Here is a 27,623-nt window from a genome sequence, read left to right as displayed (position 1 = left end):
TATGACGAGTGCGCGCAGACATGATGTGCCTAGACAAATCGTAGCGTGTGAAAAAGCCTTCGCCTTCGAGTGTACGTTCATGCGCAAAAGTTTTAGGATGAAGCTGTCCACAGCTGACAAGGTCATCCTTCTCACTGTTCCGATGTTGGCAGCACTGAAGGCGGTAGGTTGGTGGGGGAAGACGTTTAAGTTTTAACTGCTTTGAAGCGTTGGTGCAGTACCACTATCGAAGTAGCAACTGCATCTGTCGGGCGGATGGATAAATACATAGGACGCGTTGCTGTGGTCACTGGTGCTAGTGCGGGAATAGGAGCAGCCATAACACAGACGCTGCTTCGGCATGGCCTGACTGTTGTAGGACTCGCTAGGAGGGTGGACAGGGTCAAGGTAAGCCACTTGCGTTTAGAGTAGGCAGTTAACTCTCGTCCTGTTTTTCTGCGTTTTTTCGGCTGCTAGACCTCTCTCTCTCTCTCACTGTGTGAGTGTCTGCGTGTGTGTGTGTAACTACGACACAATATTTGTTTGCGGTACTTCTATTATTAATTCGGGATAACGTCAAAATTTTTGCGTTCATTAAGTAATAGCACAGGAAAATTCGATGGCACTGTTTCCGTACTTAGCAAATTCATAACGAGAACATGCTTCAATCGGATGTTTTGTGGGTCTTCTCAGAAACTTTCATCATTCGTCCACGCAATGCCACCATGACGGAGATCCTAAGGGATGTGGATCAAGAACAATGAAACGCTAGCCCATACAAATATCTGTTTGATTCTTTTTTCAAAAAGAAAGCTTGAGAATTGTACGAGCAGCTTGATGCTTGATGGAATTTAGATTATGCGTGCTTGTGCAAGCGTTAAATCGTGTGCATGGTTGAGCGTGTGCACCAACAGTAGGGAAGTTTGTGCAAGCATGTGTCCGTACTTGGACTTAATTTATCAGTGGTCCTGTTAAGTTACATTCTGTAGAAAGGTTGTACTGTACCTTTGGACAAATCGAAGAATGCAACATCACATGGATGGAAAGAGAAGGAAAAACAATTTCTGTAGGGTCTCTCTTGCGAATAGTTAATAAGGAAATAATATTTTGATTTCTTTATCCACTCTTTACTACATGTATCACTAACCTCTTTTGTTTTCGTAACGCAAGCAAACCGGCTGCCACAGCGAGTGCATCGGTGTGTGAGCTCGACAATTTCTGGTAAACCGTTTCTCTCGTACAGGCACTTGTGAGTGAGGTGGAGGGGCGAGGAATTTGTGTATGCGTGCGGAATGCATGCGTAAGCTACCGTAAAGTGTTTCGGCCACAGCCACCATCAGAGTCTGTAAGATTAGGAATATAACAAATGAGAAGTAGTATTTCTACAAGTATTGCGGTAATGCTTAGGTAGGATAAAACGAAAGTATTTAAATTCTCGATATTCTACCGGTATATGTAAGTCAGTTCTCATAATTAAGAACTTAAAATAACGACGAGATGGACAGTTATGTTCACTAGTTATAATGACTGCGGACTCCCATAATGATTTTGTCATTTATAGACAAAATAATTCTCTGTGACAGACTGCAGACGACTTCTACGAAGTACACTACCAACACATTATGATAATCATTTATGGAATACCGAAAAAATAGATTTTGTCAGATTGCAAACACTTTGCTACAACAGTGATCCCCACCTCACTCCCCGCAATTTTTCTCCCATCAACTGTGCCAGGTGGCAAAGTCTTAAGACACAGGATTCTCATTCGAGAGAGCTGTTCAAATCACTGTTCGGCCATTCAGATTTAGGTTTTCCGCTGTTTTTCAAAATCGGTTAAGATCAATTCTGGGACGGTTCCTTTCAAAGGGCAAGACCCTTTCCTTCCCCAAGAGTTTGTGTTCCGTCTCTCATGATCTCGTCGTCGACAGGATGTTACACCCTTATCTCCTTTCCTTCATTGTAAGTATACTGGGTGAAAGAAAGCCCTATTAGCTGTGTTGTCAGCTGTCTCTATGTTGGAAAAGTTGCAACCTAGCTAACATGGATATTATTCTTAACCTATACTTACAGCCCTGTCTCCAGATATTTCGATAAATGTATGATGTGCTCAGTGGGGTATCAAATACCTCTTTAGAGAGGGGGGGATCAAGCAAACCCATTTACTGATTTCGTCTTTCAGCAAAACCGTTAAGAATACGTGCATACCGATAGTAAGGGAATGTGTGTTAGGTACCCAGAGCTATGTTGTTTTACAGAGAGAAACATTGAAAACGATTTCGTTGCTTTAATTTTTAAAAAGACATCACTTATCTTTGAAGACACTGGTCTTACTTTGTTTTGAGGCTATTTACGAAAAGGAGTTCATATTTACTGTAGACTGCAAAAGCAACTGGCTAGAGAGAAACCCTTTGTTACTAGTACTGTTTTACAAACACTATGCTTCACATGTTAGTGAAAAAAATAAAAACGTAATTTGTTTGAAAAAGAAGAAGGCATTTATTTTGTTTTTATTTAGACTAAAAATTTTTAAATACAATTTCCAAATGTAGTTTTCCTTTCGACAGTCTGAGCTGCAAGTTCTTTCATAACATCCATTAGATTAATTTTTGCAGCTCTGTCTTGATGAACATGGAGGAGGAGTAGATGGATGAGTCTCGACTGAGTCATTGTTGATCTGATGCAAGGCGCTGAATGACCTCTCAGAGTATGTTGACGATATTGGAACACTAAAAATCAGAATGATGAGGCGAATAACTTCCTGAAAGAGTGCTTTAACCCTAACAGGTTCAGCAATAAGTTTTCTTCCAATAGAGGATACATTACGTGGTTGTATATCAGTCGTAATGGTTCACAGCATTTCGAGCTGTGCATAAGCCTGTCCAGGTTAAAGTCTGTTGTATGTACTCCAAGCAATTCTTCCAAACGTCATGTAGGTGGAGTATATGTTTGGGAGGACATAATAAGTATCTCTTCAAGATGGGATAGTCGCTTTAGATCCTCTTGGCTGAACCTTCGATGAGTCTCATTCAGAAGGAGATCAAGAATTTCAAACAAATCTTTCCTAAATTTTCATTCTTAAGACAATTCTTTGGGAACAGACGGTGTTTCTGTGCGTTGCAATTTCTCTGGTATTTTTCTTGGCTGTGAGATATTTGGGTCTTTCATATTTAGTTTTTTAGAATAATTTTTGGATTTCGCTAACATCATATCAAATGCTTCTGTAGTCCTAAGATTTGCAAGAGCAACTTTCAGAACCTCTACAGAATGTTTCACTCCAGCTGCATTAAAATTTGGATTCTGAAGGGATCTGGCCAGTTCCTCACACAGTCCAAACACTTCAGTTGTTAGTGTCATATAAAAAAATAGTTTCAAACTTTTCGAGTCGCTTCGCAGAGCCCCGCAGGACTGACCTTTCGTCTCTAACTGAGCTCGGTACATTCAACATTTCGGTCAACGTTTTCTGGACCCGCTCATAGTTTTCCCTGAAACGTATCAAATATTTTACTCTTACAGCCCATCGGTTAGGACACATTGGAATCATTTTGGGTTTGGATTCGCCTCATAGTAGCACATCATCTGCATACACGTTTCTCCTTTTTGCAGATTCTAGAATTATATTTGAGACGTCATTCACAGTTACCAGTATATCGCACAATGGATCAGTTTCTTGAAACTTCCTGTAGTGCCAGATACAAACAATGATTGCTGCAGTGGATGTAACAACTCTTTGGCTGGTCTTGAAGAAGGATTTCCTTAACACCTTTTTTCCGCCCAGACATTTTAGCTGCACCATCGAAATAGTGGGTGGCTAGAAACTCAATTTCTTGTGTCAGTCTTCGAAGCATGTCTGTAATGGTAGTTGCCAGCGTTTGCGCCTTTGAGTCCGATGGATTATATAAACTCCGAAAAAGTTCTTTTATTCGAGCGTCTCGGGGTCAACACAATGCACACAGAGTGAACTGCTCCTGGCCAGCCAAGTGCGCTGTTGAATCTGCCATAATTCCGTGAAATGGGGATTTTTTTATTTGCTGCACAATTTCTCGTTGGATCCTGTGAGCCATTTCCAGTACTTCGTTTCGTATCGCTGGCGCCGACCAAGTGTCACGATATTTCTGCCGTATCTTTAGTTCTGGCACATCATTCTTCCTCTCACCGAGAAGTGTCATGAGGTTCCCCGAAACCGTTTCATGACCTCTCAGTGCGTTTCCTGTTCGAGCCAGGTACCTAGTGAACTGATAATTACTAGTAATGCGGTTCTAGCTTTCTCCTGATCGGTCAGCAGATGTCACGTGTCTTAGGCAACCACAGGTGCGCTATTTTCACGTTGCTGAATAATTGCAAGAAACTCTCGACGAAAGAGACTCTTCTCGTGTATCTTGAACTTTTCTGTAGTTTTTTACCAGTTACAGAAACCTTTTTTTTTTTAAAGAAAATCCGTCTCTTTTTGTTGCCTTCTATTGTTAATTAAGTGGATGAACTGAATGAAGTTATAGCAGAAAACACTGCCACTCTTTTCTTCGTAATGTAGCCACGCATAAGCCACAAACCATTCCGATTTACAAGATCTTCCATTACTTCGTGAAAAAGTATGCTTCTCTGCTTCTCCGGTGGGTGAAATTTTGCTTTAAAAACAGATATACTTGAAGTAGAGCCCATTATATTTTCATGTGAGACTGGGGTGTTGCATGCTTTAACAGTCCTATGCCACAACTTTTATGTCCATCGCCTCTAACTAAAATCGGTAAGGTTGAAAACGTGAAACGTGACGTATCTCCCACATATCACATTAACATAAAAATAGCTTTCAACAAGCAAAGTACTGGATGTTAATGGTGAGCACAAAGTATAATAGCACTAGCATAGGAAGAGATACTCATAGCTGACCATAAAATATTTAGCAGTATCAGTGCTTGTGCCTCCTTGTAAGTATTTTAGACTAGTATTTCTAACATGAAATGAGAGAAATGAGGTGGACTGGCATGGGAGAATTTGCTTCGGATGGCCATATGGTGTATTATTCTGGGCACGATAACAACAGAAGTAATGGAGTAGCCTTCATAGTTAGTGACAAAGTGAGAAAAGCTGTAATGGGATGCAAATATAAAAATGATAGAATGATGTCCATCAGACTTCAAGGTCAGCCCTTCAACATCACAGTGATTCAAGTTTATGCACCAACAACCGATGCTGAAAAGGAAATTATTGAGCAGTTCTATGGAGATTTACAAGAATTACTACTGTCAACACCAAAAAAGTATATCGTCTTCATAGTTGGAGATTGGAATACAAAAGTGGGAAATGAAGTTGTAGAAGGTATAACAGGGAAATATGGTCTTGGTACAACAAATGAAACTGGACAGAGACTCCTAGAATTCTGCCAAAAAGATTCATTGATAATTACTAATACACTGTTTCAACTACCAAAACGACGCCTATATACCTGGACTTCGCCAGATCGCCAACACCGTAACCAAATTGATTACATACTTTGTAATCAGAGGTGGAAGAGCGCGGTTCAGACAGCTACAACAAGACCTGGGGCTGACTGCGGATCAGATCATGAGCTCCTGATTGCAAAATTTCGGCTGAAACTTCAGAATGTAGCAAAAAGTATCCCAACTTGCAGATACGACCTTAACTCTATACCCTCCGACTATGCTGTAGAGGTACAAAACAGATTTAATGTATTACAGCTGGAGGACAAAAGCTCGCAAGAGATGTGGACAGAAGTAGCTAATACTGTCAAGGAGGCCGCAGAGAAACACATTCCCAAGAAACGGAACAGTAAGAAGGCTAGATGGCTATCAGTTGAGGCACTGCAAGTTGCAGAAGAACGAAGGAAAGCAAAAATCAAGGGAGATAGATCAGCGATGTTTGAATTAAATAAAGATTTTCAGAAATTAGCTAGAAGAGATAAAAATATATTCTTTAATGAACAGTGCAAGGAAGTTGAAGATAGTAATGGAATGGGGAAGACAAGAGATCTCTATAAGAAAATTAGAGAAATTAAAGGAAAATTCCAGGCAAAAATTGGAATGATAAAAGATAGAAATGGGAAAGATCTGAGTGAAGCAGAGGATGTTAAGAAAACATGGGCAGGATATGTAGAAGACCCATACAAGAAAGAACTGCATCATGACAGGGCTCCTACTGCTGATGTTAATGTTAATTTAGAACTAGAGCCAGATATTTTGGAGAGCGAAATCCAGTGGGCCCTTGAAAATATGGCTGATAACAAAACTTGTGGACATGATGAAATACCAGCAGAATTGTTTAAAGTCACTGGAAAGGATGCAGTGAAAGTGCTGCACTCAATATGTCAAAAAATATGGATCACGCAGCCGTGGCCAGAAGACTGGAAAAGATCAGTATTCATCCCCATTCCAAAGAAGAAAATTTCTAAAGAATGCTCAGATTACCGAACAATCGCACTTATTTCACATGCTAGCAAAGTTATGTTGAAAATCTTACAAAATAGTCTTCGGCAATATCTAGATCGAGAACTACCAGAAGAACAAGCTGGATTTAGGAAAGGAAGAGGAACTAGAGATCAAATTGCTAACATTCGGTGGATTATGGAAAAAGCGAGAGAATTCCAGAAATATGTGTACCTCTGCTTTATTGACTACGTCAAAGCCTTTGACTGCGTCGATCACAACAAATTATGGAACGTACTGAAAAACATGGGTGTACCAGATCACTTCATTCATCTGATACGGAGTTTATACCTTGACCAAGAAGCCACGGTGAGAACTATGTATGGAACAACGAAATGGATAAAGATTCAAAAAGGGGTCCGTCAAGGCTGCATACTGTCACCGTACTTATTCAATCTGTATGCAGAACATGTTATGAGGAATGCGAGGCTAGATGAAGGCGAAACAGGAATTAAAATAGCTGGAATAAATGTAAACAACCTCAGGTACGCGGATGATACGATCCTGTTGGCAGAAAGTGAAGAAGAATTGAGAACACTCTTACTGAAGGTGAAAGACGAAAGTGAAAAGGTCGGTCTTATGCTGAATGTGAAGAAAACGAAAATTATGGCAACTACACCTACCAATTCGTGGCATATAGCAGGAGAAACCATGGAGGTAGTGACCACATTCAGTTATCTCGGTTCCCAGATCTCTGCTGACGGCGACTGCAGCCATGAAATCCGGAGACGCCTGTTGTTCGGTAGACAGGCGATGTCAAACCTTGACAAGGTTATAAGGTCCAGAGATATAACACTAGCGACAAAGATCCGTATTGTGAGGGCTATGGTCTTTCCAGTTGCGATGTATGGATGTGAGACCTGGACCATTAGAAAGGCTGAACGGCGAAGAATTGACTCCTTCGAATTGTGGTGTTGGAGGAAACTTCTTAGAGTTCCATGGACTGCAAAGAGAACCAACAGATCAATATTGGAGCAAATTAAACCAGATTTCTCCCTGGAAGGTCTAATGTTAAAACAAAAGCTGACCTACTTTGGACGCACAATGCGAAGGCATGCCTCGCTGGAAAAAACATTAATGCTGGGGAAGATTGAAAGAACTAGAAGAAGAGGACGTCAGAGGATGAAATGGATCGATGGCATCACAGAAGCAATGTGTTCCAACCTGAAAAGTCTACGGAAGAAAGTTCAAGACAGGAAAAAGTGGCGTGATTTGGTTCATGGGGTCACGAAGAGTCGGAACCGACTAAACGAATAGAGAGAGAGAGAGATTTCTACCATCAGACTGAGACTGGCCACTGTCATGGGCAACGCTAATACGAACTATCTGAGATTTTTTAGTGCTGCTACCACCTCCAAAAAAATCCTTGATATATTTTTGTGACATTGTGCAGTATCACACCTAAAATAGCAAAATAGTAATAATCGTATATAAATATCAGTCATGACCCATTGTACACATAAAAAGGGAATGAGAAGTTGGACACTGAAATTTAAAAATGACGCTGTAACTCACTAACTGTATGTGTCGTAAGTAAAAGGAATGACTGTAAACATTATTGAACATCTATGTAGTGGATTACGAATGAGTGTGCAAATCAGACCCTAAAGCAATACAGCAATGTAAATGGAAGAACATTAACATCAGACGTACTAACTTGCACAATTCGTACCAAATCCATTGCGACTTATCGTTTATTAGAAGGAAACTCACATGGTAAGTACAATATTTTCAGCTGTAAAGATAATGATACTACCATTTTTGTTCAGTGATGAACTGCCGTGTAAAGCACTGTGGTTTTCTGTTTATTTGACTTTCAACTTTCACTTGTTAAATCAGTGTAAGTAAACTGACCAATTGCTGAAACTCTTGTTTCAGTATCTGGAATTGTTTATGTGTAGTGACTTGTCACGCTGCACTCTGCATGGTATGCAGAAACTTATCAAGTGCGGCATATCATAAACTCATACAAACTGGAAAGATGCAGCTTTCCTACTACGACAGAAAATTAATTTGGTGCGTTGGCCTCAGTTGGTACGCTGCAATACGTGACCGAAAGTGTACAAAACGTGAAATAGCCAGTAGGGTCATTCTTCACTGCAAATTTTTCAGCTTATGTTCAATGAGTTGTGCTACTTCATTTATAAACATCACAAAAATTATGACTAATAACGAAAAGGCAGCCACTTCACTGCCACACACGAATGTTCGACAATAATGTATAAATTTTTTGATGAAATCACATGAGAAACGTTGCATAGCGAAAAGAAAAACCCCACGCAAATCCAAAAACAGTGTTTTGTTTATTTCTGTGTGCAAATAGTGAAACGTTTTCCGAACAAACTAATTTCAGAAAAGGATTAGCTGTGCCTCATTTATATAAAGCAATGATCCATGTAGCTGAAAATTCGGATTCCGGTTCAGATCTTTTGTGTTTCAGGGCGAGAAAGAGTTTTCCACAAACAGTCCGCAACAATAATACCGCTTCTATGAGCCAGGGGTAACGAATTGCGATAATGAGTCTGGATGATAAATCGGTGCGAATTAGACTTCAGGATAAAATTATCTGTAATGGCATAATAATCTGAGGGCTGTTTTTAGCATGGAAGACATGATCTAAGCAATAACTCCATGACTGTTTGAGTGCATTGCTTAACTACAACCGCAGGGTCTTTTATGAGAAATGTGGCCCCTAAACAAAGCTGCGTGTGTCAAGTCATAAATTTGTTATGTATTCCTATAATGCATAAGTAGGGCATATTTGTAACTAGTCAAATTAATTAAAATTTTCTTACTGAAATGTGAACGTAGGGGTGCGTGTACATGAACTATGAACTTCATAAGAACTTGCTTTACAGGGTGAGTCACCTAACGTTACCGCTGGATATATTTCGTAAACCACATCAAATACTGACGAACCGATTCCACAGACCGAACGTGAGGAGAGGGGCTAGTGTAATTGTTTAATACAAACCATACAAAAATGCACGGAAATATGTTTTTTAACACAAACCTACGTTTTTTTAAATGGAACCACGTTAATTTGGTTAGCACATCTGAACATATAAACAAGTACGTAATCAGTGCCGTTTGTTGCATTGTAAAATGTTAATTACATCCGGAGATATTGTAACCTAAAGTTGACGCTTGAGTACCACTCCTCCGCTGTTCGATCGTGTGTATCGGAGAGCACTGCAACATACATCGCGTTTCTACAGAATGATCTGCCAACGTTGTTCGAAAATGTCCCACTGGAAACACGTCGACGTATGTGGTATCAGCATGATGGTGCACCTGCACATTCCGCAATTAACACTAGGCTGACCCTTGACAGGATGTTCGACGGGCGTTTCATAGGACGTGGAGGACGCATAAATTGGCCAGCCCGTTCTCCTGATCTTACATCTCTGGACATCTTTCTGTGGGGTACGTTAAGGAGAATGTGTACCGTGATGTGCCTACAACCTCAGAGGATATGAAACAACGTATTGTGGCAGCCTGCGGCGACATTACACCAGATGTACTGCGGCGTGTACGACATTCATTACTCCAGAGATTGCAATTGTGTGCAGCAAATGATGGCCAACACATTGAACATCTATTGGCCTGACATGTCGGGACACACTCTATTCCACTCCGTAATTGAAAACGGAAACCACGTGTGTACGTGTACCTCACCCCTCATGGTAATGTACATGTGCGTCAGTGAAAAAGACCAATAAAAAGGTGTTAGCATGTGGATGTAATGTGCTGTTCCAGTCTCTTCTGTACCTAAGGTCCACCATCGTTCCCTTTGGATCCCTACGTAATTCGGTGCTCTCTGATACACACGATCGAACAGCGGAGGAGTGGTACTCAAGCGTCAACTTTAGGTTACATCTCCGGATGTAATTAACATTTTACAATGCAACAAACGGCACTGATTACGTACTTGTTTATATGTTCAGATGTGCTAACAAAAGTAACGGGGTTCCATTTAAAAAAACGTAGGTTTGTGTTAAAAAACATACTTCCGTGCATTTTTGTATGGTTTGTATTAAACAATTACACTAGCCCCTCTCCTCACGTTCGGTCTATGGAATCGGTTCGTCAGTATTTCATGTGGTTTACGAAATATATCCAGCGGTAACGTTAGGTGACTCACCCTGTATAGTAATGTTTCGGAACTGTTGTGTCTACACAAGACAGCCTAGACACAATGAGAGGAAGCTGAAAAGGCACGCACCAAGTTAAAGCAGGGTGCGTGAGGTCTGAAACAGGATACGTAATGAATGCTATAAAGAAAAGTACGTAGCTTCTGGAATACTTAACTTTAATCCATCCTTTTGGTACATCTGGAGATTGTGGCGATACAAGTGAGACTTTTTAGATACATGCAATGTTACTAATGGCGCCTTGCTAGGTCGTAGCCATTGACTTAGTTGAAGGCTATTCTAACTATCGGCTCGGCTAATGAGCAATGCTTCGTCCATGTAGTCGCTAGCTACGTCGTCCGTACAACTGGGGCGAGTGCTAGTCCGTATCTCGAGACCTGCCTTGTGGTGGCGCTCGGTCTGCGATCACACAGTGGCGACACGCGGGTCCGACATGTACTAATGGACCGCGGCCGATTTAAAACTACCACCTAGCAAGTGTGGTGTCTGGCGGTGACACCACAGGAACATACGTCTGACATTTCTGATCCAGCAACAGTAGTGGACTTTCTGTTGCTATGGAGTAAAAGGATGATCTGAGAACACTGTCTTGATGCCTAATTTCAGGCCATACTGCAATGGGAGAGATTTTCTTGCAACATTGCATCTAGCTCAAACGCATTCATCCAAATACTAGTTTTATTGCCATGTACAAGAATTACTCAGTCTTAGTTCTCGATACGATGTTATATGTACGTAGTTTGCGCCTTTCTGCACGAGTTTGACTTATATTGTTACATACTGATTATCGACATCTTTGTTGATTGAACCTCTAATTGCCTTGTTGTAGTGGTAGCGAATGCTTATTAACCGACCGTTGTTAATTATTTCGCCTTTTCTTGGTTGAATCGTTGGGGTTGACCGGTTTGCCATTGACACGGATAGCCAAGCGAGTTGTGAGTATTCCATTGTAGAGTCAAGCACTGTTTTCTTGCTTTTGCACTGAGATTTGATGCCCCCGTTAACTTAAAAGCATTTCCACTGTATCGAAAATAACTGACATCTTATTGCAAATACTTTCGGGTGCGCCGTAGCTCCCCCCTCCCCCTTCCCCAAAAAGTCTCGCTGAGAACTGAGGGAATATAATTACATTTACCATTCGGGCATTGTTGGCCGGTGTTGCCATTTTCGTTAGGACAGCACGTGGGTTGTGCTGCGTGACCGCTAGACTAAACTAGTTTTGCTCCACCTGCGAACGTATGTGGACTTAGATTCTAGGGGAACCGAACAGTAAGTAATGAGGGTGGTGCCAATACTTGTTTTGAACAGCAGGGCCTATATAATAATATACGCAGGTCCAGGGGATAACTGTTAACAACGTAAAGGGACAGTAAAACCAATTTTTCAGTCAAGATTTCTGCCTTAGGTCTGGAGCTCCCTCAGAGTCGGCCCACTGCCCACTCCGTAGTTCGCCTTTACGACATAGTCGGCACTGAGGCCCCGTTCAGCCTCAACTACTGTTCGAAAGTGCTATGCAGAATTTACGCACACAGAGGCTGGCCCCCATTAGGAGTCATAGACTGAAAAATGGGACGAAGGGAGAGGGCAGAATGCAGTTAAGTGCTAGATGCTTCAATCAAAACCAAAAATCGCTGCCAACAAAAATACTGATCCCATATCACCTAACGGCAGCATGGTTTATTCGCTGGCTCTGCCTGTTGATCAAATAAAACTTCAAGTGAATTTGCGGATGAGGGGGATTGAGAGGGGGGTGGGGGGCAGAAACCGTATCTCGCCCTCCCCCCTCCCCAGAGTTTGAATTGGGCGGCGGCGACCATCTCCGGTTGATACGCTGTTGTATGTGCCATTTTACTAGGTTTTTTGAATAACTAGGGCTTTGAAATTTTCTACGTGTCTGCTGCCAACCTGTCACAATTTGTGCAATATCCCAAAACCTAGAGAGGAGCACACAGTTTGCAAGTAGGTTATTTTTGCTTGTAGTGTTGTGGCTGTGAGTTACAGGTGATTTATACATGTTTATTGTTAACAACAAATGCCACATGGAATAAATGGCGTGCAGTAGAGCAAAGTAAAGGTCTTCAAGGAATCATATCTAAAGCGATTGATTGTCAACTTTTATATGATATGATTATGTAAAATTCGTTTATTTCCAAACACGAATTTTGTATAGGTCAGCAGGCTACTCGATGAATGTATGCGAAGTCTGCTATCAACACTCCTCTCAGCAGTTTGATTTGACTGACTTAATTTGATAATATAAACACGAGCAGAATAAACAAGTATGTTTTATGAGGATAGGGCTCTGTGTGTGTGTGTGTGTGTGTGTGTGTGTGTGTGTGTTCCCAATCAGGAATATCTGGCGTTCATTTATTATGTCAGCACTAAGCTACCAAATAGCAGCTCATTTGAGAATCTGACTTCAGTAATCATTCTCACTTATCCTATTTTATAAATTTCAGAAATTCTAATAATCTATTATGTACTGGTAGAAATGCCCAAGCCTTCAGCATTTAATTCAATAAACTTTTTTTTACCTGAGCAGTTAGGTTAGGTTAGATTGCAGGTCTCTCACAGGCCTGGGCTTGAACCATGGTCTCACCAGGGGATTCGCGTGGAAAAACTGAAATTGAGCGCCTCGGCCTCATCAGTAGCTTTTATTTGCAAAAATTAATCTAGTTTCTGAAGTCCGTGTACATAACAGGACATGTTGTTGTCAGGGCACCCATTGCTGTGGCGTGCCAATTGATCCAACAAGTGACGTCGCAGGTACATGGCAGTGATTTGGCATGCATCTGACTTGATGTGAGTAAAAATGATCTGGCAGGTGTAATGCGGCATCAAGTCTTCTTCAGACGATGAAAGTGTTGCGGTTTTGGTCAACTTAATGTCAGTCAACAAAGCTGAGGGTTGGATGATACAGTCAGTAGAGCATTACCCATGAGAAGTAATGTTCCAGGCTCCACTTCCGGTCTGGCACACAGTTTTAATGTCAAGATTGCACACTTCTCTGAAGTGTGACTGATTGTCTGGATTCGAACCTCAAGGCTTTCACTAACCCATTTCTCTGCGATATTATTTTTCCATCTCCCAGTACCTACTGCAACCTACATCCTTCTGAATCTGCTTAGTGTATTCATCTCTTCGTCTCCCTCTACGATTTTTACCCTCCACGCTGCCCTCCAATACTAAATTGGTGATCCCTTGATGCCTCAGAACATGTCCTACCAACCGATCCCTTTTTATGGTCAAGTTGTGCCACAAACTTCTCTTCTCCCCAATCCTATTCAATACTTCCTCATTAGTTATGTGATCTACCCATCTAATCTTCAGCATTCTTCTGTAGCACCACATTACGAAAGCTTCTATTCTTTTCTTGTCCAAACTATTTATCGTCCATGTTTCACTTCCATACATGGCTACACTCCATACAAATACTTTCAGAAATGACTTCCTCACACTTAAATCTATACTCGATGTTAACAAATTTCTTTTCTTCAGAAACGCTTTCCTTGCCATTGCCACTCTACATTTTATATCCTTTCTACTTCGACCATCATCAGTTATTTTGCTCCCCAAATAGCAAAACTCCTTTACTACTTTAAGTGTCTCATTTCCTAATCTAATTCCCTCAGCATCACCCGACTTAATTCGACTACATTCCATTATCCTCGTTTTGCTTTTGTTGATGTTCATCTTATACCCTCCTTTCAAGACACTGTCCATTCCATTCAACTGCTCTTCCAAGTCCTTTGCTGTCTCTGACAGAATTTCAATGCCATCGGCGAACATCAAAGTTTTTATTTCTTCTCCATGGATTTTAATACCTACTCCGAATTTTTCTTTTGTTTCCTTTACTGCTTGCTCAATATACAGATTGAACAACATCGGGGAGAGGCTACAACCCTGTCTTACTCCCTTCCCAACCACTGCTTCCCTTTCATACCCCTCGACTCTTATAACTGCCATCTGGTTTCTGTACAAATTGTAAATAGCCTTTCGCTCCCTGTATTTTACCCCTGCCACCTTTAGAATTTGAAAGAGAGTATTCCAGTCAACATTGTCAAAAGCTTTCTCTAAGTTTACAAATGCTAGAAACGTAGGTTTGCCTTTCCTTAATCTTTCTTCAAAGATAAGTCGTAAGGTCAGTATTGCCTCACGTGTTCCAGTGTTTCTACGGAATCCAAACCGATCTTCCCCGAGGTTGGCTTCTACTAGTTTTTCCATTCGTCTGTAAAGAATTCGTGTTAGTATTTTGCAGCTGTGACTTATTAAACTGATAGTTCGGTAATTTTCACATCTGTCAACACCAGTGCGCGCAAAATGCCGTGGCCTCTGCTTTCGTTAGTATCTAAAAAAAAATTCCGCCGAAAATGCAGCGGTTTATTTTCGCCTGTCTTATTAACCATTTGTAACTTTCAGAGAAGTGTCGTGAGTGGCGAATTTTGAGTAAGACTTACACATTTTCGTGAAATCTTCTCGGGTGATCAGCCGAGTAAAGGCGTCGTCTTCTCGCAACGTTTCGAAGGGTTTCGTACCCATCATCTTCAAGCGAAGTGTCGAGATGCTGCCCTCCTGCACTCATCTTATACTTTCCCCTCTTTGGGGAAGTGTGAGGGGGAGTTTATAGCCTTTTGGCTTTTACTCCCCTGTGTACATGTGTGTGTGATTTTTCTATATATTTTTGGTGTCTGTGATATGTGATGAATTGTTGTGTGTGTATCTGGGACTTGCCTGAGGTAGGCAAGATGATTGGTGATATATGGGAAGGAACTGGATTAGGGATTGGGTATTGGGATTTTTCTCTTCGACTTAATCGTCGAAGATCGTCATAGGGCGCTTGTGTTTATCGCGGGACATGTCATACCGACCAAGGGAGTGGATGAGTGCATTTCCGGATCTGGAAGTACCTTCATAGAAGGCCCTTGCCAGATCCTGGAAACGCTCTCTCAGGAGTGGGATATCGGCTGCGGCGTGCAGGTCGTCTGTGGGGAATCCGAGAGGTAGATGCAGTGCCCTTCTGAGGGCGCGGTTTTGCAGCCTCTGGAGTTTGTCCAGGTGCTCCTTCGCCGCGTATCCCCAGACAGGGCACGCAAACTCCATTACTGGCCGGATCAGGGCCTGATAAACGTTTACTGCTACTGGGCAGGGAAGGGAGCTGTTTGTGTTCAGGATAGGGTATAGGATGGACATTCTGGCGCAGACCTTCCTGTGGACCTCGTCTATGTGGGGTTTCCACGTAAGACGAGAGTCCAAGGTTACGCCAAGGTACTTGGCGGTTCTGCGCCAGGGGAGTTGGGTTCCATTTAGGTGGAGGTGGAGGGGGGGACGTTGAGGAGGTTCGCGCCTTCCGAGCCTGCGGGTAATCAGCATTGCCTGCGTCTTCTCCGAGTTGATGGTGATGCGCCAGCGACGGGCCCAGGTTTCTGTGTCATCTAAAACCCTTTGTAGCCTACGAATGACCAGGTCCTTGTTCGCATTTCTCGTGTAAAAGGCTGTGTCATCGGCGTACTGCGCGGTGTGCACCAGGGGGGCCGTTGGAGTGTCCGCAGTGTACAAGCTGTACAATACGGGCCCCAGGACCGATCCCTGTGGCACCCCGGCACGAATGCGCCTTCTGGTGGAGGTGGCAGTTTCCACCTTGACGGAGAAAGTCCTATTCGTGAGGTAGCTCTTGATTAGCTGAACTATGCTCCCTGGAAACCCTTGTGAGTACAACTTGTAGAGTAGCCCTCTATGCCATACTGAATCAAAGGCTTTGGCTACGTCTAGTAGCACTATCCCGCAGTAGCCTCTGTGGTTGAAGCCCTCTGTGGCTGCTTCAACCATTCTCATGACCTGTTGTGGGGCAGAGTGGTTCTGCCGGAATCCAAATTGGAAATCCGGCAGAATTTGCTCTCTGGTAATATGTTCTTGCATGGGTTTTAGCAGGAGGCGCTCATAGATCTTGCTGAGAGTTGGCAAGAGGCTAATCGGCCTGTAGTGCTGCGGGAATAGAGGGTCTTTTCCTGGTTTGTGTATCGCGACCACTTCCGCATGTTTCCAGCAAGCTGGGAACTCACGGGAACGAGTAATCTCGTTGAGGACGTTCGCGAGGTGTGTGATCGCTGTGGGTGGGAGTTTTTTGACTAACTGGTTTGTGACACTGTCGTGCCCTGGCGCCTTTTTTGTAGGGAGGGACCTGATTACTCTTGCCACGTCCTCGGGGGCAAAAAGTATGGGTTCGTCCTCTGGGTCCTCCTCAGCATTGAGGAAGACAGCCAGTTGACGACTGACTACCTCTTCATGCTCTTCATCCTCGGGTTCTGCCGTTTGGAACTGCTTCTCGAAGGAGTCGGCGAGGGCGTTGGCCTTCTCAGCATTGCTGTAGACCAATCCCCGCTCGCCGTGCAGTGGCGGCATCCTGGCGCGTCTTTTTGTGAATTGTTTGGTTGCTTGCCAAAGTGTATGATCGTCTACTTTGAGAGCTGTGAGGCGGTTTTGCCATTGCTGGTTTCTGTGCTCATTGAGCGCTACCTTCAGTTCTCTCTGTAGACGATTGAGCAGCCTCCTGGTGGCCTGATTTCTGGTGATCTTCCACTCTTTTGCCACTCTGTTCTTGTGACGGATTTGAGCTAGTAAGTGTTCCGGGAGCTGTATTTGCGGTGGAGGGCCATCCCTTTGTGGTGGGGTGGCCTCTTCCGCTGCCTGCAAGATGGTGCCTGTCAAGTCTAGTAGCGCTTGATCTACTGTTTCGGCAGTAGGTGGCGGAGCGCGAGCGATATCAGAGGCGACAGTTTCTTGGTATCGCTCCCAGTCTGTTCGTTTGTAAGACGTCTGGTACCGTGGGAGTGCTACCCATTCTCCCACATCGACTTCTAGAATCACTGGGTTGTGGTCGGAGGACATTCTGTTGATTGTCCTTGCGGTCACAAATCCTGCGATCCTCCTAGTGAGAGCTATGTCTAACACATCGGGCCTGCTTCCGTTTTTCGGAAAATGTGTGGGCTCGACTGGACCCCATGTTTCGAAGTGGTGGGCGCGCGCTAGTTGTTGCAGCTTGGCGCCTGCTCTGGAGGTTACTCTAGAATTCCAGTCAGGGTGTTTGGCATTGAAGTCTCCCCCTATTACGAGTTTGCCTTCAATTTGCCCTAGAGCAGCTATGTCTCCCTCATCTATCTGGTCATGTGGGGGTCGGTAGACTGCAACAATTGTTAGGGGTCCAGTGGCAGTGGTTACTTCCACCGCCACTGCTTCGATTTTGTTGGTAGCTGGTAAGAATACCTGGTGGTGGGGGATCCCTCTTTTTACATATATGGCCACTCCTCCGCCTTGGGTTGGCCTGTCTTTACGGTAGCTAATGTAGTTGGGAACTGTCGCTTTTACTCCCGGTTTTAGGTGGGTTTCCCCCATCATGCATATGTCGATGGAGAACTCCTTCATGAGTTCTCTGAACTCGACCTCTTGATTGACAATGCCGTCTGCGTTAAAGACGCACATTGTCAGGCCTTGGATGTTTGGTCGTCTATCCATGATGGGGTTTTGATGCTACTGAGGAAGTCGCAGAGGGGAGCGACTGCTGGACTGTTGCCTGAAGGACAGCGAGGATCTGCGTGTTCTGCTTCTGGGCTTCCCTGAATTCCTTGTCGAGATGCTGTGTTGCGCGGTCCTATAAAGGCTCCTGGACCAGTGACTGATTCCGGGCGCCGACCAATCAGGTACCTGCGGAATCGGCCGCCGCGCCAGTGGTGGAGGGTTCGCGGCGCGGACCGGGCGTCGAGTCCCTGCCGGTTCCTAATACGTCTGTGGCCGCTACCGTCTTCGTGCCGGAGCGTTCTCTTCTAATTTTAGTTATTGCGGGATTCCAAGCTGTACTAAGTTGGAAACCAGTGTCTCGATTGATCAGGTTGCTGTTCAACCGAATTTCTACAGCCTCTTTGAAAACTGAATCCCAAAATCCTTTAGCGTCACACAGCTTCTTCGTACCCTCAAAGAGGAAGGTGTGTCCTTCGTTAATGCTATGTTCTGCTACCGCCGATTTTTCTGTCTGACCAAGGCGTACATTTCTAATGTGTTCCGAGCGCCTCTGCGTGATGCAGCGCTGCGTTTGTCCGATGTATTTCGTACCACATTCACATTCAATAGTGTATACGCCCGGAGTCTGCAGTCCTAGGTGGTCTTTGACTGAGCCAAGTATGTCCTTAATTTTACTTGGGGCATGAAAAATTGTCTTGATGTTGTGTTTCTCCAGAATGCGGGCAATCTTGGCTGTTGGCGGTCCCGCGTATGGTAGAAATGCCAGGCATCTGGTCTCATCTTCTTCTTCTGGTGTGTCTACCTTCCTGCTCTTGTGTAGGGCGCGCGAGATTTGCGTCTCATTATAACCGTTGCTGCGGAAGGTCTTCCTTAGGTGTTGTAACTCTGCAGGTAGGCTGTCATCATCACAGATAGACTTGGCCCTGTGCACAAGTGTGTTAAGCACTGAGTTGCGTTGTGCTGGGTGGTGGCAACTCTGTGCATGAAGGTATAAATCCGTATGTGTCTTCTTCCTATACACAGCGTGACCCAAGGTGCCATCAGGGTGCCTCTTGATTAGAATGTCAAGGAAGGGCAAGCTTCCGTTTTCTTCCACCTCCATGGTGAATTGTATGTTGCTGTGTATGCTGTTGAGATGTCGCAGGAAGTCTTGCAGGTTCTCTCTGCCATGTGGCCACACGACAAAAGTGTCATCCACATATCTGTAAAAGGCTTTAGGTTTCAATGGGGCGGTGTCCAGGGCTATGTCTTCAAAGTGCTCCATGTAAAGATTAGCGATGCCTGGAGCTAAGGGGGACCCCATGGCTACACCATCCACTTGTTCATAAAATTTGCCTCCACACTTGAAGTAGGTGTTTGTTAACACATGCCGGAACAGCTTTATTGTGTCCTCACTAAAGCGTGTTTCGAGCAGCGCTAGGGAGTCTTCCAGCGGTACTCGTGTGAAGAGTGAGGTGACGTCAAAGCTGACAAGAAGATCTTCTTTATCCAGGCGAAAGCGGTTCTAGGCGCTTCAGTCCGGAACTGCGCTGCTGCTACGGTCGCAGGTTCGAATCCTGCCTCGGGCATGGATGTGTGTGATGTCCTTAGTTTAGTTAGGTTTAGGTAGTTCTAAGTCTAGGGGACTGATGACCTCAGATGTTAAGTCCCACAGTGCTTCGAGACATTTGAACCATTTTTTGATGGCCATTAAAAATGACATTCTTTCACCGAAAAAGTCAGTAGCTACTGGAATAATGAAGCTTTACATAATGACGATATGGTAAAATACCCTCCTATTTGCGTGCTATCATTTGCCGAAATATCTTTTCGGTATCTGAAACTGTTTATGAAATATGAGGAATGTTACGGATATTTCGCTCTGGCCTTATCGCTGGCGCGGCGCGATCGCAAGTGAGTGTGCTACATCAGATCAGTTTTCTCGAGTTTGTTGACAGATAGATACCTCTACCCATGTCTAACGAAAAATTCAGTGCGTTACCTCTATTTCATACACAACAGTATATCATGTAATATGCACCAAACTCAAAATCATAGCGACCTCTATTTTTCATTGCACACTTTTCCGAATTTAGCGTAGTGTCTTACTTCCACGCAAATGTCACACTAATATTGACCATTAACGAAATGATAGTCGCACCATTATGAACCTGACATATACAGCTATAAGTAAAGCAAAAATGAAATTCTTTTGCTGAATAGTTTCTGTGAAATCGTTTGAGAAAGACTGCAAGGTGCGCGCTGCCCGTCTCGATTCTTCCATCACTGACCGGCCGAAAGCTGGAAAGCACTCGGCCTCCCCTTCGTAACAAACGAATGAACTCGCCCTGCGAACTGGACGAAAACTGGTCACTGCGCATCGGTCCCGGTATCCTGCATGCGCTATACCCTAGGTGAGGCTGAGGCTGACATGGTCAGTAGAGCATTATACTGAATATGCAATTGTGTCCCTGTGGAGAGCTTGTGCCCTGCACAATAGACCATCGAGTGAGGTGGCACAGTGGTTAGCACACAGGACTCGCATTCGTGAGGACGATGGTTCAAACCCGTGTCCAGCCATCCTGACTGAGGTTTTCCGTGATTTCCCGAAATCATTTCAGGCAAATACCGACGTGGTTCCTTTGAAAATACACGGCAGATTTCAGTCCCCATCCTTCCCAAATCCGAGCTTGTGCTCCATCTCCGGTGACCTCAATGTCGATGGGACATTGCATTAATCTCTTTCTCCACCGCCTCCTCCTCCTCCTCCACCAAAATAGACTGTTAGGTGATAGTGTTATGGCCATGTAATTTTTAGATGTATTTGGCAAAGATTTCGATACTGCAATTTTGTTTGAGCAGTAATGTTGTCATCCATCACCAATCTTAATTTTTAAATGAAGATTATGGTGTAACACCAAACTGTAGCTGAACCTTAGGTTTAGATGTGGTTGCAACATCATGACATGGTTACTTGAGGGCGAGAGGCCAACAAAGTAATGTGTCATGACAGTTTTTAATTTCATTGTACATTTCGTAACTGCTGTTTTCCTACTACCATCTCCACATAACTGGTCTTAATGAGTCATTCAGTACCAACCAGCTGCTGCGGCTTTGTCTGCCAGTGGTGTGATTCAGATGCGGTATGGACGGGCCTTTGGTCAGCACACCAATCTCTCTGATGTTGTCAGTTTTTAGACCTCAGAGCTGCTAGTCTCAAATAGCTCCTCAGTTTTCGTGGTAAGGTGGAGATCACACTGTTCCAGCCCTCCCACCACTGCTTTGCTTGGTCATGTTGTGAGATGTACATGGTAGGAAGTAACATTTTGTCAGATTTCACATGGAACATACACTCTAGAAATTCAAGCATTAAACCTCTCTGTGGTACACATTGCCTCACTTGCAGTGTCTGCCACTGGACTGTGTTGAGCATCTCAGAAACATGATAGTACTTGGATCTTCTTTCTGAATCTCATATTAATCCTACTTCATAAGAATTCCAGACCCATGAACAATGCTCAAGAACTGGACAAACGAGTCTTGTAAGCCACTTCTTTCATGGATGAATTAAATGGCCTTAAGGGTCTTAAAGTGAATATTACCATGGCACCTGCTTTTCCTGCTATTCGTTTTATGTGGCCATTCTGACTTAGGTCACTTTGGGGGGGGGGGGGGGGGTTGTTTTGGGGTAGGAGACCAGACAGTGAGGTCATCGGTCTCACCGGATTAGGAAAGGAAGTCGGCCGTGCCCTTTTGAAGGAACCATCCTGGCATTTGCCTGGAGCGATTTAGGGAAATCATGGATGGCCGGACCTGGGATTGAACCGTCGTCCTCCCAAATGTGAATCCAGTGTGCTAGCCACTGTACCACCTTGCGCGGTAGGTCACTCTGGATGATTACTCTTAGGTACTGTACGTTTATGATGATTGCCAATAATGTCATAGAAAAATAATGGATCTCTTCACCTATTTATGTGCAGTATGTTACATTTATGTCAAAGGGCCATCTACCAGTATCCTGCACGAATTGTTGATACTCTACAGGTCTTTGTACACCTCACTATTATCTTCTGGCGTTACAACCTTCCTGCAGATAACAGAATCCATGAGTAGTCTCATGAGGCCTTCAATGTTATCCACTACCTCATTAATATGAATTTAAATCTGTTGAACCTGATCCATTGAGACTGATGAATTGAGTTCTTTGTGCCAGGAAGTCCCAAATCCAGTCAAAAAAATCTGTTCCAGTAACCTCTTATTTTGTTCACTAAACAGCATTACAGAAATGTATAACTATGCTATAAACAGGATCAGATGCATTCACTTTGTGAAAGGTTTGGAATTTATCACAGAACATTTGTGCAAATTCTGGTGGTTAGGAACTGAAATCAATCTCTCCTTTTGTTGCCAGCCAAATACTAGTGATCAAAATTTCTTCCTACTAGTATTCAAATCACATACATAAAAATGTAGCTTTCCATATGGAGAGCTGCATCAAACCAGTCTCTGGACTGAAGACCACAACAACATAAAAATGTAGTGCCACCGCACAGAGATGCATTTGTGATTTCAGCTTTGGAAGTAGGCCCAAACACCAGTAAAATAACAATAATAATAATAATACAGTTTATTTTAGTGTTCTCAAATCCCATGGAGTGCTGTTGGCATTATCAGAAGCAGCCATGAAGGTCTTGTCAGCTCCGCATACTATAACAGTTGTCTTAACTTTTAAAATTTATGGGGTAGTTTTTCCTTAAGTGACAGTTTAATTTGATGGGGAGAAATAAACAATGAGGTAAGTAACTTAAGTGTTTGGTTGATGTATACAGCATGTCATAGTCTCCATCGCTATAATAATCTCTCTTATGGTCTGCAGTGATAATTAAGTTCTCAAATAACATATCTGCGGCAAGGTACCAATTACTGGAGAACAGAAATTAACGCAAAACCCATGTTTGAAGCTATTTTTGTGCAGTAATGCCCTACAACCTGTAAGGCAGTATTGACTATTCCGTCAATAATTAAAGCAAAAGTATTGAAGTATACAATGAACAAGGTAAAGAATAAATACACACATAAAAAGTGTTTTTGGATCACCTTGGTTCCGAAAGTTTCAGAACCTGTACAGAAAATTGGAACATAAACATCATTTACACCCTTTTTATTGCTCATGAAAAGCGAAAATTGCATGTTGCTCCATCATACAGCGAGACCTTCAGAGGTGGTGGTCCAGATTGCTGTACACAATGGTACCTTTAATACCCAGCAGCACATCCTCTTGCATTGATACATGTCTGTATTTGTCATGGCATACTACCCACAAGTTCATCAAGGCCCTGTTGGTCCAGAGTGTTCCACTCCTCAACGGCGATTCGGCACAGATCCCTCAGAGTGGTTGGTGGGTTAAGTCATCCATAAACAGCCCTTTCCAATCTATACCAGGCATCATAGTATGATTACCAGAAGATATACCAGGCATGTTCAATAGGGTTCATGTTTGGAGAACATTCAGGCCACTCTAGTGAAGCGATGTCATTATTCTGAAGTATATCATTCACAAGATGTGCTAGATGGGGGCGTGAATTGTCTTCCATGAACATGAATGCCTCACCAATATGCTGCTGTTATGGTTGCGCTATCGGTCTGAAGATGGCATTCATGTATCATACAGCCATTACGGCGCATTCCATGAACACCAGCGGTGTACGTTGGCGCCACATAATGCCACTCCAAAACAGCGGGGAACTTCCACCTTGCTGCACTCACTGGACAGCGTGTCTAAGGCGTTCAGCCTGACCGGGTTGCTTCCAAACACGTCTCTGATGATTGCTTGGTTAAAGCTGTATGTGACACTCATCAGTGAAGAGAACATGATGCCAATCCTGAGCGGTCCATTCGGTTTGTTGTTGGGCCCATCTGTATCGCGCTGCATGGTGTTGTGGTTTCAAAGATGGACCTCACCGTGGATGTCGGGAGTGAAGTTGCTCATCATGCAACCTATTGCGCACAGTTTAAGTCATAACACGACGTCCTGTGGCTGCACGCAAAGCATTATTCAACATGGTGGCATTGCTGTCAGGGTTCCTCCGAGCCATAATCCATAGCTAGTGGTCATCCACTACAGTAGTAGCCCTTGGGCGGCCTGAACGAGGCATGTCATTGACAGTTCCTGTTTCTCTGTAACTCCTCCATGTCCGACTAACATCGTTTTGGTTCACTGCGAAACGCCTGGACACTCCCCATGCTGAGAGCCCTTCCTTGCACAAAGTAACAATGTGGACATGATTGAACCTCAGTATTGATCGTTAGGCATGGTTGAACTACAGACAACACGAGCAGTGTACCTCCTTCCTGGTGGAATGACTGGAACTGATCGGCTGTCGGACCCTCCGTCTAATAGGCACTGCTCATGCATGGTTGTTTACATCTTTGGGTGGGTTTAGTGACATCTCTGAACAGTCGAAGGGACTGTGTCTGTGATACAATATGCACAGCCAATGTCTGTCTTCAGGAGTTCTAGGAACCAGTTTGAGGCAAAAATTTTTTTGATATGTGGAGATTGCTATCCACTGTAAAGATGGCATGTTGAGTTGCAGACAGGTACAATGAAACAACACTTTGCCAAAAGACTTGTGTGCATATGATGGAAATATCTTTAAAACAAAACTCAAATTATTCCTGCCAAAGAAATGTTTGTACTTTCTGTCTGAATTATAAGCTGAAAACACATGATCTTATAGTTTGTATTAGAAGTTAGAAATATTTTAATTGTGTACCTACTTCTGTGACATTACATTCCCTTAGTGTATTTGTATTATAGTCTTGCTAATTTATATCAACTATTTGTCTTGTCTGTATTTTAAGAACATCTTCATAATTATGTAAACAACACCGATGTTTGCAATAGTCATCGTTTTTGTTGACTCTATGGAAAAAAATAAAATAAATAAATAAATAAATTAGGATTTGGCTAAAACCTTAATCAGCAAAGGAAACACACACGCATCCATAACTCAACATGTCATCTTTACAGTCAGTAGCAATCTATCTTTTCCTTACATTGTTGATATTCCAGCATGAAGTCTCCATTGTTTGCAGTATACAAGCAGATAGTGAAGTATAAAATCTGACAATTCTGACATGTGGCACTATTAAGGAGACAACTGTTGCATGAAGGGTCCCTGGGCTTAATGACAGGTACTGTTATGGAAGCTGCACAATATTTCAGTGAGGCAGGTGTTATTTACCTTTATGGATGGTGTTGGGAGTCTGGCAGTCACTGCAACTCCTAACTGTCTGACCTGGAGATTACAAGCACCTGTCCATTGAAACATTGCGCAATTTCTGAGGCAGCTTCTGATACTACTCATGAGGACCTTCTAAAAAGTTTACCATGTTGGCTAAGCCCAAATGAGTAGGAGGCAACTACTTCCAACACTACATAACCCCTACAGTGTCTATGTCATCATGAGGTCAGCAAAACATTAATTTTCATGCTAAAAGTATGAGGCCTATGAGAAAGTGAGCTTTTGGGCCTTATCTTTTGGGCCTTAATGTCTTTCAAAATGTTAATGAATATCAGAACACAGTAGAAAAATAGATTTTCTGCAGGAACATAAATATAAACCTCCACGGCATGCCCGAGTGTGCGAGCCCTACTGTGTTAAAAATTTATAAGAAAAGTATGCAGATGATTAAATCATTCCATATTAACAGATGTCTACCTGTGGGGAAAAATGCAGATTCTGACAAAGGCACATTAAGAGTCTTGTTTGCTCTCCCGCTGTATGACTAGATTAGATTCCAGGACTGCCTTTTTGAAACATTTGCAAAAATGTATCAATGGACCTAATGGTTCAAGGCCACAACGTACTTCATATGTGGGAATGGGCTGAATCCAAGGGCTGACAAATCTGTTGAAGACTGTAGATGTTAAAATTAACACTTTACATGCTATCCCCAGGGTGAGTTCAAGCCTAAGGAACCCACGCTGCCACTTGGGGCAGAGGTGCCACAACTACATGATTTCTGTATGGGACATATCACAATTAGCAGTGGCCACTAGGGGCATCAAGGGAACCCAAGTGCAAGAACTGTACACTGTGCATATCACAATTAGTAGCAAAAACTGACATGGGTCAAAGTTTAAGAGGGAAAAGTGGGGCACCAAATATGCTGCTCAGGTGGAAAAAGGTTCTTGAACCGGATGGTGAAAGAACACTGGGGAGCCAAAGCATTACGACCACTGTCCGGTTCAAGACTGAATGACACCTGTGTGAGCATGTGACACAGTAAGGAAAGTATAGAAATGGAGCAGAGAAAAATGGTGAGTCAGGTTAGTGGCTGATATGGGCCACAAATCGGAATATACACTGACATGATACTGCCAAAGGACAGATGGTTATTGCCTGGCACTTGGGAACAAGTGTGTCAGAAATGGCAAGATGGAAACCTTGCCCACCCTATAAAGCAGATTAGGTGGCCATCTGTGGTAGATCTGGTGACAGATTACATCGATTGTACGGGTGTTAGTGTTAGAACACACCATTCAGTGCACATTGTCCCACACAGGGCTCAGCAACAGAAACTTGTTTGTTCCCACACTGATCCAACATCATCATTAATCATAGTTGCAGAGGCATGCTGTCTGATATTGTGCCATTGATCAATGGGAATGTGTTGCCTGGTCAGATGACTCATGTTGATGGTAATTTCTGTCATCCAAGAATACTGTTGCTGAGAATGGGCACTGTGGCATGGATGTGGGCTGCTGTGGGGGTGGTATCATGCTTTGGGAGAGCGTTAACCTTGACTTCCATGGGATCTGGGATAGTAAGCAAAGGCATCAAAACAGCTGTGGACTTGTGAACATTATTGTGGATCACGTGTATCCCTTCATGCTTGATCTCATCCCTGATGGTGATAATCTCTTCCAGCAGGATAATTGTTAGTGTCAGAAGGCAAGAATCTTGTGTAAATTGGTTTAGGAAGCATAACAGTGAACTCATGTTGATGTCTTGGCAACCACATTTACTTGACCTGAAGCCAATGGAATGCATCTCAGATGCCTACAAACCACATCCACATAATTTACAGGGAGTTCATTACCTCTGTATTGACATCTGATGCCACTTACCTCCAGAAGCCTTCCAAGGACTTGCTGAATCAACATAATTCAGAATCCATGCTGTATTGCCTTTCAAACATGTTATTAAACAATTGGTCATAAGGTATTGGCTCATCAGTGTTACTGGTTGTAGTGTCTTGACATAGGATTTTTGCGATCCTAACATGTCCTGTACTTCATAATTTCAGGCAGTCTGTACAGAGGTATTTGTCAGTTCCATTTTACCAATTGTTTAATCACTGATGAGAATAATTAATGTTGTATCCCAGCAAGCTCTAGACGTAATCTTGAGCCTTCATTTCTTTTTTGTACAGGGCCACTGGGTTCCAGCTAGAGCTTATAATGTACATTCATTTTTTTGTGATGTGGGGAAGCACATACCATTCATTGTTCGCTGAATGAGCAGCATTCTTTTTGAAATAGTCAGAGCAT

The 27,623-nt window shown here is 43.2% G+C and overlaps 1 protein-coding gene across 1 annotated transcript in view; it reads left to right on the top strand.

Annotated features, from left to right (window-relative positions):
* Positions 1-220: 220 nt before the first annotated feature.
* Positions 221-27,623, top strand: part of LOC124595432 (farnesol dehydrogenase-like) — a 72,197-nt gene continuing 44,794 nt past the window's right edge. The window contains exon 1 of the mRNA XM_047134173.1: positions 221-387. Coding sequence (XP_046990129.1) covers positions 256-387 — 132 coding nt within the window. The 5' untranslated portion in view covers positions 221-255. The remainder of the gene's footprint in view (positions 388-27,623) is intronic.

This window comes from Schistocerca americana, chromosome 2 (genome assembly GCF_021461395.2).
Source record: "Schistocerca americana isolate TAMUIC-IGC-003095 chromosome 2, iqSchAmer2.1, whole genome shotgun sequence".
Taxonomy (NCBI): Eukaryota; Metazoa; Arthropoda; class Insecta; order Orthoptera; family Acrididae; genus Schistocerca; species Schistocerca americana.
Note: the sequence above shows the minus strand (reverse complement) of the source record. Positions and strands in the feature narration are given on the sequence as shown.